General features: G+C 61.2%; 1 protein-coding gene and 2 non-coding genes across 4 annotated transcripts; all 3 read right to left on the minus strand.

Moving 5' to 3' along the window:
- Positions 1-938: 938 nt before the first annotated feature.
- On the minus strand, positions 939-10,362 carry NOP53 (NOP53 ribosome biogenesis factor). Of its 2 annotated transcripts, XM_042919652.1 has the most exons (13): positions 10,116-10,362; positions 9,589-9,653; positions 7,238-7,346; positions 6,377-6,576; positions 5,986-6,056; positions 4,622-4,717; positions 3,293-3,397; positions 2,980-3,183; positions 2,428-2,603; positions 2,197-2,263; positions 1,503-1,579; positions 1,349-1,405; positions 939-999 (listed from the first exon to the last, which is right to left on the minus strand). In XM_042919652.1, the coding sequence occupies exons 1-13, from the start codon at positions 10,337-10,339 to the stop codon at positions 993-995; spliced, it is 1,458 nt and encodes a 485-aa protein (XP_042775586.1). In that variant the 5' UTR covers positions 10,340-10,362; the 3' UTR covers positions 939-992. The 2 variants fall into 2 exon arrangements, with proteins under 2 accessions (XP_042775586.1, XP_042775587.1); XM_042919653.1 differs by lacking the exon at positions 939-999 and having other exon boundaries at positions 1,345-1,405.
- On the minus strand, positions 2,046-2,154 carry LOC122209234. Its single transcript, XR_006197514.1, has one exon. It is a non-coding gene; the product is annotated as a small nucleolar RNA SNORD23 (small nucleolar RNA).
- LOC122209231 lies at positions 8,127-8,249 on the minus strand. The gene has a single exon (XR_006197511.1). It is a non-coding gene; the product is annotated as a small nucleolar RNA SNORA54 (small nucleolar RNA).
- Positions 10,363-12,401: the final 2,039 nt, after the last annotated feature.

Consider the following 12,401-nt stretch of genomic DNA (forward strand, 5'->3'; position numbering starts at 1 on the left):
GCCCCTTCCCCGCTCATGCTCTTTCTCTCAAAAATGAATAAACGTTAAAAATATTCTCTTTTTGTGCATCCATGGATATAATTTTATAGAATCACACGTGGAACTCAATGGAATCATTCACACTAGGGCGTGGGTCTGAATGGAGAGCAGAGGTCAAGGGCAATTGTCACGGTGTTCTGGTATCCTTATGCACTGTATCTATGATTCACGGCGAGAACATGGTCCTTTATTACTTGTAGAAAAAATGGTTTAAAAAAATTCTTTTTAGGGGCGCCGGAGTGGCTCAGTCGGTTAAGCGTCCAACTCCTGATCTTGGCTCAGGTCATGATCTCACGGTTCGTGAGTTCGATCCCTGCTCGGGCTCTGTGCTCTGTGTGCACAGCATAAAATCTGCTTGGGATTCTGTCTCTCCCGCTTTCTCTGCCCCTCCCGTGCTCACGTGTTCTCTCTCTCAAAATAAAGAGACTTAAAAAAAAATTCTTTCTAAAGGTTTGGAGAGAGGGAATTAGTCCTTCTCACGTGCTTGTTTCCGCCCCATTTTAACGGGGAGGACTGCCCCCCACCCCGAACTGGGTTGTTGTGAGGGTCAGTGAGTGATTCCATCTCCTTAAAAGCACAGTAGGTGCTCGGCAAACGTTACCAACATGACAGGGCCATACACAAGACCCGCCTCTTGTCACAGGGACAGAAAGACGTGGGCTATTTAGCATCAGACACCCAGGTGTGATCCCTGCTGCGCCCCCCTCCCCGACCCCCCATACCCACCCAAGCAGCCTGTAAGCCTCATTTCCTCTACCTGCTTTCCCTAAGATCTGGGTTCTCACCAGGCTTTAGGGAAGACGAATGTTCTGGTACCTGCGTCCCTATGTGCTAGGGAGGGACACACAGAGGAAGAAGCCGCCTCCAGGAGGGAGTCAAGCCACACACAAGGCCCAGGGTGTTGGTCAGAGGTGTTTTTATTGCAGGGAGGGGGCTCCAGCATCCCGCGGCGGCTATAACCTGGGGACAGAGGAAAACGGTCAGAAGGTTTGGATCAGCACAGAAGAAAGTGCCAGTGAGATGAAGACATACTCAACCTCTGGTAACTGGGGTGTAACTGGGGCCTGAGGGTGCACAAGGGGAGGGCGGGCCCCATGGCCTCACCCGCTTGACACCCCCCGACTCTAGTCTGGGCCCTTCCATCTCCCTTTGGGGCCTCTCCCCGCCCCGGCTCTGGGTTCAAGTGCGTCTGGTGGGCTGCCCTCCCTGGGTCTGGCCAAGGGCTCGTTCTGATTTAAGCAGCTTGGAAGTGCTTCTGTCACAGCCGAGGGACCAGTCTGCCTGGCAGGGGAAGGGGAGGGCCACTCACTGGATCTCGCGGAACGCCCGCCTCTCCACGAGCTTCACTTTGTACTTGCGCCTGAACCTGCACAAGGGAAGGGAGAGGTGAGTAACCGGCAAGCCCGCCAAGCGCAGGGAGTTTCCCGACACCCTTGCTCCCCCCGCCAGCCCCGAAGCCTCACTTGGCTCTCTCCCGAGGCTCGATCATGTTTCTCTTCTGGAAGCTCTTGAACCGGTCGCGGAGAATATTGCCTTCGGGCTGCGGGACGCAGAGAGGGAAGCCTCAACGGGGGGCCCTCTCACCTCTCCACGGGGCTCAGCCTGGCCCTGAGCTGGGGGGGTGGCGTGTACGGAGGCACAGGCCCGGGCTGGGTGTGCAGGGATCAACGGGAGGGAAGGAGAGGGCACGTCAGGGAGGGCCAGAGGCCAGGGGGCGGAGGGCAGGGTGCACGGTTGGCACACTACTGAAGCAGAGCCGGTCGGAGCCCCGAGGCAGGCCAAACCGTGCGGTGCCCATGCTGCGGTGAGAAGCCGAGGGCCGCTGGGAGCCACGGCAGGCTCTGAGCCAGGGAGGGACAAGGCCCGTTCTGGGCTTTAGGGAGACCTCTCTGGCACTGAAGAGGGGGAAAGGGGGGGCCAGGAGACCAGGGGCTGGGAGGAAAGGCCTTCTGAGGGTCACAGGCTCAAACCCCCACACCAGCCGGCCCCTCACCCCGAGGACCCCGTGCCCTCAGCCCCCAGGCATCAGCCCAACCGGCCCATCCCGGGGGCAGCCATGATGTCGCCCACAGCCCCTGGGGGCACGGGGAGCAAGGATGGGATCATCACCGGGCACAGGGGCCCCCCTACAGCACGTCACCCCACGTGGGCAAGTACCTTTAGGGTCCTAAGCGAGTCAGCGAGCTCCGAGCTGAGCTGCACGTCGATGTCGGGGTCCTGATACCTGGAGAACACGGGCGGGGGGCGTTCAGAGGATCCGCCTTGCCCAGGGCAGAGCCTAAGGGCCCCATTCGGGCAGTGGGCCTTGGAGAACGTGGGGCTTCGTGGGGGAAGAAGATGATCTCCCGGGATGCCCCCCGCCCTCACCCCCAGCCCGGCGGGCCTCACTTGAGCCGCCCCAGCCTGCGGGGCCTGTCCGCCTCGGCCAGTCTCCGCGCCCGCCGCTGCTCCCGCCGTCGCGCCAGCTCCGCCAGTCGCCTCGCCACCTGGGCCTTGATCCCACGCAGCCTGAAGAGCTCCTGGTGCCGCAGCCGGGCGGCCCGCACGGCGGCCTGCTGCACTCGCTGCGGGAGGGCCGGGCGGGTCAGTCAGGGGCCGGGCACAGGGCCGTCCCCGGGGGACCTTCCCTCCACCGGGCGGCCCCCTTCACAGCAGCTGTCTTCTGAGGCCCCCCTTCCTTACCCACGGGTGGCCCACAAATCCCACCCCCCAAGTATCAGCACCAGGGCAGCACGGACTTGATCCCCACTGCACGTTCCCCACTGCGTCCTGAGCCCAAGTGGTGCCCGGAGGGAACCAGGAAACGGGTCTCAACTGACCAGAGCTGTGAGGACCGCAGACAGCACAAAAAAGCAGGCCGGGGGGTCAGAGAAGGCAGGCCGTGAGCACGGGAACAAGCAGGCCGCGGGGGCAGGAGAGGCCGGGGCCTGCGGTGCTCACCATCTTCCGGGCGGCCTTCTCCCGCCGCCGCTGCTGCTCGGTCTTCTTCTCCACGGTGGCCGGGCGCGCGGCCACGACTGAGGCCTCAGCTCCCTCGGCCTGCTCCCCTCCAGCCTCGGGCCCCTCGTCCTGGCCCTCGCCCGACTCCCCCTCCCCGTCGGACTCCTCCAGCAGCCCCTGGCACATCTCCTGGAATGTAGACTCCTGGAGGGGGAGAGGTGGAAGGGACAGGAAGCAGGGTGTCAGGGGCCGGGCACCCCGAGGGCCAGGGTGGGCGGGGCCGGGGAGAGGAGCAGGCGGGGCGTGGGCTCACCTGGGTGGCAGCCTGCTCCGGGCTGGGCAGGGCCAGCTGCCGCTGCAGCCTCTCTGCCTGCTTCTGCCGCTGCAGCTCGACCTCGTGGGCCGCCAAGAGTAGGGTCTGGAGAGGAAGGGGTGGAGGTGAGGACCCGGGGGTCACAGACAGACCGGGCCCTCTCACCTCCCATCGGCGCCCCCAGCGCCCAGCCCCTCCTCCCCTCCAGGGTCTCCCCAAGCAGCCAGGAGGGACTCTGCTCCCAAACCACCCTCTGCTCCTTGAAGGCCGGCCGGGTCCCTGCCCACAGTAAGGTTTCGTTTACGTGACACACAGAACAGGCGATTCTGTAAAGAGATCTGCGGGAAGGACAGCGGTGGCCGCCTAGGGAAGACGGGGCAGGGGCGGGGGGGTGATGGCTGACGGGCGCCCTACTCTGTCAACGTTCTAAAAACCCTGAGACCGCGCCAGAAGCGGGCGAATCCTGAGGCTGAGGGCGGTCTCTGCAACACCGTCGGGCAAAGACTCAAGACAGACTGCTCTTCCCAGGTCCCCACCCCCAGCGCCCACGTCAGGCCGGACTCAACGACCGCGGCCACAGGCCCCTCTGCTCGCGAGCAGCCTCACCCCACTAACGCTCGCTGTGACGGGGCCTCTGCACCTACAGGTGAGGACCCCGCTCTCTCCATTCCCGGGGGGCCACGAGACACCCTCTCTTCGTGAACGAGGCTGAACCGCACCCGCCCGCGTGTCCCGCATCTACCGGACCTGCATTTCTCTCCGGGAACCTGTGCTCTCCGGGGGGACAAAGGGCTCGTCCCCCGTCCACGACCCCCGCGGTTAACAGACATCTAGGTGACAAATGGGGACTCTCACAGCCAGGTTCTCCCATTGCTAAACTATCCTAGGCCTTAGAGAAATCTCGCTGGTCAGGCTGCTCACCGTTCACTGAGACCTTTTGCGCCCCTGTCCCGTGGACCGCCCCCCAAAGGTGGCCTGGTCTCATGTACCTCCGGGTCTTTGTACACGCTGTTCCTGAAACACCCATTCCCCTGTTCCCGTGGCAAACTCCTCCTCAGACATTTGGTCGAAGCTCTGACGTCCCCCTCCTCCAGGAAGCCCTCCCTGACCCCCAAGTCTGGATTTGGCAACCCCTCTGGGTCATCACTGTCTGGGAATGGGTCCGTCCCCCCACCCCCACTGGACCACGAGCCCCAGGGGGGCAGGCCGGGGGCTGCCTCAGTCCCCACTGACTCCCCAGCAGCGGTGGGCACAGAGGAAGTGCCTGGCGAGGGCACCAACCAAGCGGCCAGGCGACGACGGAGGAGGGACCCGCTCAGGGCCACGTACCTGGTGGTCCTCAAAGGACGGGTTGTAGGAGGCCCCGGCGGGCGTCACCTCCACGGCAGGGACCTGGGAGGGCTTGGCGTGCAGATGTGGCGGCCGCTGGAGGAGGACAAGGCAGGATGAAGCCCGGGAGCCCAGGACCCGAGAGCCCACAAGCCGGTGCGGGACTCCAGGCTCGGAAGATGGCAGGGGCCTCAGCAGCGCCCACAGCCTTCACACCGGGAGGGGCCTGTGCGTCCGGCATCCAGACCAACGGACACTGGCTACCCACCCGCTACGCTACCCTCGGGAGCCACGTCCCCAGGACGAGCGAGCGCCCTGCAGGCAGGGGCTCTGCCTGCCTTCCCTGAGCAAAGCCCCTGTGACACCCGTGGGGGGCCGCAGTTGCGGAAACACAGGGTACACGGCACCTGTCGCTGACGCCTGCGGCAATGTTGGCAGAGGGCGCGAGGCTGTCTGACCTGCCTCTGACCTGCGTCGCTCAGAGCAGGGCGCGGGTGACACGGGGCTGACGGAGACCCCAAGTGTGGCCCTGGGCCCTGCGGGAGCTCGTGACAAAAGCGGGAGGTGGTTGCCTGGGTGGCACGGTCCGTTAAGCACCTGACTCTTGGTTTCAGCTCAGGTCGTGATCTCCCGGTTCGTGGGTTCAAGCCCCGCATCAGGCTCTGGTCTGACAGCTTAGAGCCTGCTTGGGATTCTGTCTCCCTCTCTTTCTCTGCCCTCCCCCGCTCGCACTCTATCAAAAATAAGGAAACATTTAAAAAAAGAAAGAAAGGTCCACCCAGACGGAATCTGAAGGCAGAGGCCGTCAGTCTCCAGCAGAAGCCCGGGGGGAGCCCTGGAAGAAGCCCTCTGGCTCCCGCCCTCTCCCCACACCCACCGCCCGCGGGTCCCAGGGCTTCCGCCCAGGGGTGTCTCGCCTCCGTCCCTGCACCCCCACCCCCGCACGCCACAATCCCACCTCCAGACCTGAACGTGGCCCCCACCTCTCCTGCACAAAACCACTCAAAATAAAACTCTGAAACCTGAGTGGTGCTCCCTCCCACCAGGCCGGCCTCCTCCCCAGCCTGCTGCACGAACCCACCCTGGTGTCCCCCAGTTCCCTGCCCCCCATCTAGGTACAGCTGCCACCCCCAGTTAACTGGCCAACACGGGCTTCTTTTCAGCGACCTTCGCTCATCTCCCCGGGGCACCTCCTGCTGACCGCCAGCCTGCTCTCTCCTCCGGTTCAGAGGCACCAGGTTCCCGCACGTGGGGTCTTGGCCACAGGCAGAGACTGAGGCGTCAGGGCCCCTGTGCAGAGCAGCTCCTAGCACCCCAGCCCTCCCCGAGCAGTCGCCCAGGACGCCCTGCTGCCGCGGCCTCACCTTCACTCCTTTCTTCTTGGTCTGCTCCAGGAAAAAGGCGTCCTGGCCAGCCAAGGGTCGGTCCAGGAGGTCTGTGGAGGCAGTGAGGGGTGGCTGCTGGGGGCTTTCCAGTGTGGCCCGAAGGGCTCCCTCTGATCCCTCCCCTTCACAAAGAGAGCACTGAAGCACACACGAGCGATCCAGAAAGCAGAAGGGAGCCGAGGCTGAGGGGCACAGGGTGCCCTCAGGAAAGGAAAGCCACTTCCAGATGCTGAACTCTGCTGAGGCTCACCAAATACACACTTGCAGAGCGCTTCTCTTAAACACTGTGCTCTTGTGCGGTGCACAACCTGCACAAATGGGCATGGCAGCCGAGTCCCCACCCACAAGTGAGAGCAAGGGTACTACTCACTGTCTTTGGCCCAGAGGTCATAGAAAGGCCGCTCAACGGTGTCTTGGGGCCCGGGCTTGGCTTTGATCGCAGGAGGGTTCCGAAGCCGGGCCTGTGCCTTGCGCACCTCCCGGGGCAGCTCGCCCTGTTTGGCCAGTTTCTCCCATAGCTGCTCCTTCCGTTTGAGCTTTCTGGCATTGGGGACCTGGTGAGCAAGGACACTGGGGCGAGGAGAAGCAGCAAGTTGGAGTGGGTGAGGCAGAGGCCTGGCTCCTCCCGGTCGGGCTCCCCCACAACCCCCTGCTCAGCAGCTCCCGTCCCAAGCACCCTCTCCAAGGCGAAGCTCCTCGTGGATCCTCCTACCCCTCCTGCCTAGCTTCAGAGCCCATCTCCCCAGGTCCGTCTCCAGCCCAGGCGTCTGCCCTGACCAGAGGGCCAACAACACAACGGCCTCCGCAGCCCTCGCCCTGCAGGCCTCCCGGGCAGCTCAGCCGTCACCTCAAAACAGACCTCAGGTTTGCTCCCACAGCCCCTCCTCCCACATCCCCACCTCAGGAGCCGCCCGCCGTCCACTCCCTCACCGGTCCAACCTCCCCTCCTTCAGACCTGTCACCAAGCCAGCCCGACGGGCCTCCGGACGGCCCCCCTCCACCCCGAGCTCCTGGCCGGGCCTGGGCCCTGCACTTGCCTGCCTCGGCCACCACGCCCCAGCCTGTACCTCGCTTCCCCCAATCTGCCCCCCCTAAAGCCGCAGGCCGCGCCCCGTTCCTCTCCTCCAAGTGACCCTCACCTGCCCCACCCCCGGAACTCCTCAGGGCCAGAAAGCGAGTGGCAGCTGCCGTGAAGACGGAAAGACGGCTCCAGGGGTGGCGGGACACTCACTCTTTGGGGACAGGGACCTTGGACGTGTTCTCTAGGACGAGGTCAACGCGAAGGGGTTTCTTGAGTAGAAGTGACCTTTTCTGGCTTTTGGTTCTCTTCTTGTTCAGCTCTGGGAGCGGAAAGGAGAGGAACCCAAGGCTCAGGCCTCCTTACTTCCCGACCCCCTCACCCCAGCGCAGACATGGCGGGGGGGGGGGGGGGGGGCGACCCCAGGCTTCTACCTGAGGACAGACGTGCCCAAGGTGTCCAGGCTCCGACCACCCCCACCCCCATTTCGCAGGCAGCCCTGTGCTGGGAGCAAAGAGTCAGACCCACAGCCCTGCCCACTAGAGGCTTCCGGACAAGGCACAAAAAACGGCCACAAAAACAGAAACGCTAATGAGAAAGAAGGCGACCAAGTGACAAGGAGACTCAGGACCCAAAAGAGCTGATCCTCAGCACGACAGTTTTCTGCCTTTTTCGACTGAGCGTGAAGGCAAGAACCCCAGGACAAAAGATACTAGGGCAGAACCCACGCCCTTCCGTTTTCTACGCTCCTTCACAACACAGACTTCGCTCATCTCTGCTCCCACAATGAGAACACTAACGCCTACCTCCACGATCGTCTGGAAAGGTAATCGCTATTTTTTAAAATTATTTACTGACAGTGCGCACGAGTGTGTGTGTGTGTGGGGGGGGGGGGGACAGTGGAGACAGAGAGAGACAGAGAGAATATCCCAAGGACACGACCCGTGAGATCCTGATCTGAGCCAAACTCAAAAGTTGGCCGCTTAACCGCCAGTCACCCAGGCACCCTGAAAAAGGAATTATTGCAACACAGACACGGCGATCACCCGGGAAAGCCCATGATCGCTATTATCGTCACCCACCCAGCCTTTTTTTCTCTCCCTTGTGTCCCCAGGACCTGAAACTGAGAGCCACGAGTCAGTCAGTCACATGCCGTTGGAATTGCTGTCGCACTGGAATGGAGCCCGTAAGCCACAGCCAGACTGACAGGCCACGAACAGTGCCTATGCGTTTCCTTTCTGTTTTTTGTACACGACATTTTTTTAACGTTTATTTTTGAGAGAGAGAGAGAGAGAGAGAGAGAGAAAGTGCACGCCAGCGCGCAAACAGGGGAGGGGCAGAGGAGAGGGAGACAGATTCAAAGCAGGCTCCGGGCTCACGGCAGAGAGCCTGATGGGGGGAGGCTCAAACTCGCTCACTGTGAGATCATGACCTGAGCTGAAGTTGGACGCTTAACCAACTAAGCCACCCAGGCGCTCCTAGCTTTCTTTTTCAAGCCGAAAGCAGGGGCACTTAGGTGGCTCAGTCCGTTGGGTGTCTGACTTGGGCTCAGGTCACGATCTCGGTTTGTGGGTTTGAGTCTCGTATCTGGATTTGCGCTGACAGCGTGGAGCCTGCTTCGGATTCTCTGTCTCCCTCTCTCTCTGCACCCCGTCCCATGCACGTTAAAAAAAATTTTTTTTTTTTTTTGTAAATCTAAAGCAGGACCTATAAACTGCTCCTCCTCTGTTCCCAGAGAGACTTCACACTGGCCACAGTAGGCCTTTGCGACCACCCTAGGGCAGGTCCTGACTTCCCCTCACTGTTCACACACCAGGTCAGCTCACTTCTGTGAACATCGATCGCTTCGACATCATCATCTCTCGCTTGCTCAAAGGTTCCTGCACCTCAAGGCAGTGCCCTCCCTCTTTTCCTTTCGCCGAGACACCTCTTCTCGTATTCCTTAGAACAGAGCCGGGGACTGGACTCCTACGTGCTCCCCGAAGGTATCCTGTTGTGCTTGCCACGCTCATAAAAGCAGACCCCTTCGCTTGTTTTCTAGCCCTTCCTTAAAGCAGACGTCTACTCCTGGTCTGTTTTTCTCCTTACTGACGGGAAGCCTGCTGCGCACTCCAGTAACCCCTCACTCACCTCTCCAGCCCTTTCCGCGCCACCCTGCCTTTTGGCAGATAAAGGCGCGCAGATTAGCAGGAGCTTCTTACCTACTCATCAGAGCAGAGCCGCTTATTCTTATTAAACCGCGTCTCACAAAAAACAGTCTCCTCCCTTACAGCAAGGCTTTGACTTTGCCTTTCTGCAAAGTTAACGAGAGCCCTGCTACTTTCCGTCTCCTCTACTCAGGGGCAGACCCCTACCGGTCTCTCCGTGCATTGAGAGCTGGGATGCCTCAAGAACACCTGACTTGCTATCTTTAGCTTCCTTTCTGTACCGTCCAGGTCCTCGTTTAGGGCAAAGCCTCTTTCTAGCAGATGTCTGCCATCCAAGCCATGATATTAACAGAGACCCTCGAAAAGGCTGAGATGGGGGAGACAAGGCCCCAGCAGGCGCCGCTGAAAGCTCCTTACCTTTTTGCTTGGCGCCGGTGTCCACGAAGAAGAGTTTCTCATCGGGGGCCTCGGATACCAAGCCACTGGGAGACGGGAATGCAGAAGGTCAATGTTGGGAAGGATGCAAGCTGCCGGGGGGTTAACGTCTCTGGGACCCAGCTTTCCCCCGCTGTTAGGCCCATTCAAGCACCTTCTTCCCGCCATGCGTTCCCTCCAGGCTAAAGCCTTTCCCTTCGCTTTACATAACTTGCTACTGAACAGACCGTAAAACTTAAAATATTAACCTAAGGTAGGTGCACGGATCGTATTTACACTACAGTTATTATTTACCTGAAACCTAACTTCACACTGGTGGTCCTACACCCAGTAATCTTATCAGTCCCCCAACCTCCCGCCCAGAGTCCCCAACTTCCCCAGAGGTGCCCGAAACGGACGCTCCCAGGCCCCCAGGAGTCCCCCCCCCCCCCAAACGCCCCAAGCACGCTGGGCCTCGCACCCCGCCACGCGGAACGGCGCCCGGCTCCCGGAAGTCCCGCCCCACGCACCCGCTCGTGCGCTCCTGCAGCCGCACGTCTTCCAGGAACTGGTCGACCTCCAGCCCCAGGGGCTCCTGAGCGAGCCGCCGCCAGCCTCGCTTTTTATTTCTTGGGCCTCGCCGCCGCCGCCTCAGCGCCGGGTCCACCGACGTGGGCCGCAGCCCCAGAAAGCCGGAATCGGCTTCATTTTTCGAGCACCGTCCGCCGCCGCCGCCACCGTCTCCCGGCGCCATCTTGGCAAAGGAAGTATTCGGCCGCGAGCGCCACTCAAAGCGGATTTGTGGCATGCGCGCGCAGATCTCCCGCCCCCTCCCATGACGTACTTCCTGTTGCCTCCATCTTGGTAAAGTGGCTGGAGCGGCAAAGGGGAGGAGATAAGGGGTAAATGTCTCCTCCCTCCTGTGCAAAGTCCTCTCGTCTGTGGGTCGTAGGTTCGCGGCTCTAACCCTAGGCAAACGCTTTTCCGGCTGCCCAGGAATTCTTTTTTTTTTTTTTTTTTTAAGTCTGCGTGTATTTTTAATTTTTTTTATTTAAAAATTGTAAAGCTTATTTATTTTGAGAGAGAAAGGCAGGGAGGAACAGAGAAAGAGAGAGAGAGAGAGAGGAAGAGAGAGAATCCAAGCAGGCTCCACAGTCAGCACAAATCTGGCCCGATGTAGGGCTCAAACTCAAGAACTCTGAGACCATGACCTGAGCTGAAATCAAGAGTGGGCCTCTTAACGGACTGAGCCACCCAGGCGCCCCTGTATTTTATTTTATTGATTATCTTTAATACAGTTTTCTTTAAAAAGAAAGAGCCGTGGATGGCAGATTGGGCAGAAGGCACACCCTAGTCTCAGAATGGCCTCTCAGTGTTCTAATTCCCAAATCTTGGAAATCCAAGAGCTTTCGGAAATGTCGAGGGTGGGAGCCCAGAACCTCGTTTGCGAGGAGTGTTCGAAACATACTGTTAGAAGTGCAGGCTCCGAGGGATGCCTGGGTGGCTCGACTTAAGCATTGGACTCGGGCTCCGGTCATGATCTCCAGGTTGGTGAGTTCGAGACCCGCACGGGGCTCTGTGCGGACAGCTCAGAGCCTGGAGCCTGCTTTGGCTTCTGTGCCTCCCTCTCTCTGTGCCCCTCCCGTGCTCACGCTCTGTCTCTGTCTCTCAAAAATGAATAAACGTTTAAAATATATATATAAAAAGAGGACCAGGCTCGGAATCCTTAATCTTGGACAAGCTGCTTAGCTGTGCCTCACTTTCCTCATCTGTGAAATAGGGATAACGGTACATCTGCCTTATAAATTGTTCAGGAGGCGAAACGAGATCATTAAACGCACGTCTGGCGTCTAAACGTCTAAACGTTAGCTACTGTTACTGCCTCGCCCCCTGGGACCTCGTCTTAGCATCAACTGATCTTTGCTGTTTACAAATAAGGAAGGAAGCTCGGAGGCCCTTGGGCGCTGGCAACCGTTCCTCGGGATTCAGAGCCTCACACGGGCCGTTCGGGAATGGAAAAGGAAGAAGGGACAGAGAGGGAGGGCGTCCAGCTGGATCCTTGTGCTGGGCGTTGGCAGGGTGACCTGCCCGGGGCCCTGAGCCTCTGCGCCCGGGACCGCCCGCCGGCCTCGCACAGGGGTCTCCGCGCGCAGCCCGCGCAGCTCCCGTGTGGCCGCCAGGGGGCGCTGGGGGGCCGCGAAAGCGGGGCGAGCGCGCGTGGGCGGGAGGAGCGCGCGGCCAGCGTGTCCCGGGCGCCGTGGGTGTGGTCTGGGCGTGCGTCGGGGGTTCAGCCCGCGGGGTCTGCGGCGGAGCCAAGGCCAAGTCCCCCGGGCGTGAGCGCGCGGGCGCGCGCGGGCGCGCACAGGCTGGTCTTTGGGGGCAGCGTCCCCGCCTCTCCTCCGGGAGCCCGTGTGTCCCTGGCGTTACGTGACGCGAGGGGCGTACCAGGCTCTGCGCGCCGGCGCTCGGGGCGGAGGCCCGGAGGTGCCCAAGCCCCCGCGCACACAGCCCCACGCCCCGGGGCTTGGTTCCCAGGCCCCCGCGGCGGGAGGTGGGAGGGAGGGATGTCCCGGAGGGAGGGCCCCACAGTCACTTTTCTTCGGAAAATATGTTGGTCTGGCCCCCAGCCCGGGACCTGAGTCATCAGGCTCCGCTGAGTTGAGTCACGGCCTCCTCCCGCCCCGCCCCGCCCCGCCCCTGAGACCTTGGAGAGGACACCCCCACCCCCCCGCTCAAGTCCCACCCAGGGCTCTCCTTCCCCGGGGCTCGGAGTGGGGGGAGAGCGATCCCCCCCTTCCCCCCCACACACAACCCGT

Source organism: Panthera leo, chromosome E2 (genome assembly GCF_018350215.1).
Source record: "Panthera leo isolate Ple1 chromosome E2, P.leo_Ple1_pat1.1, whole genome shotgun sequence".
Classification (NCBI taxonomy): Eukaryota; Metazoa; Chordata; class Mammalia; order Carnivora; family Felidae; genus Panthera; species Panthera leo.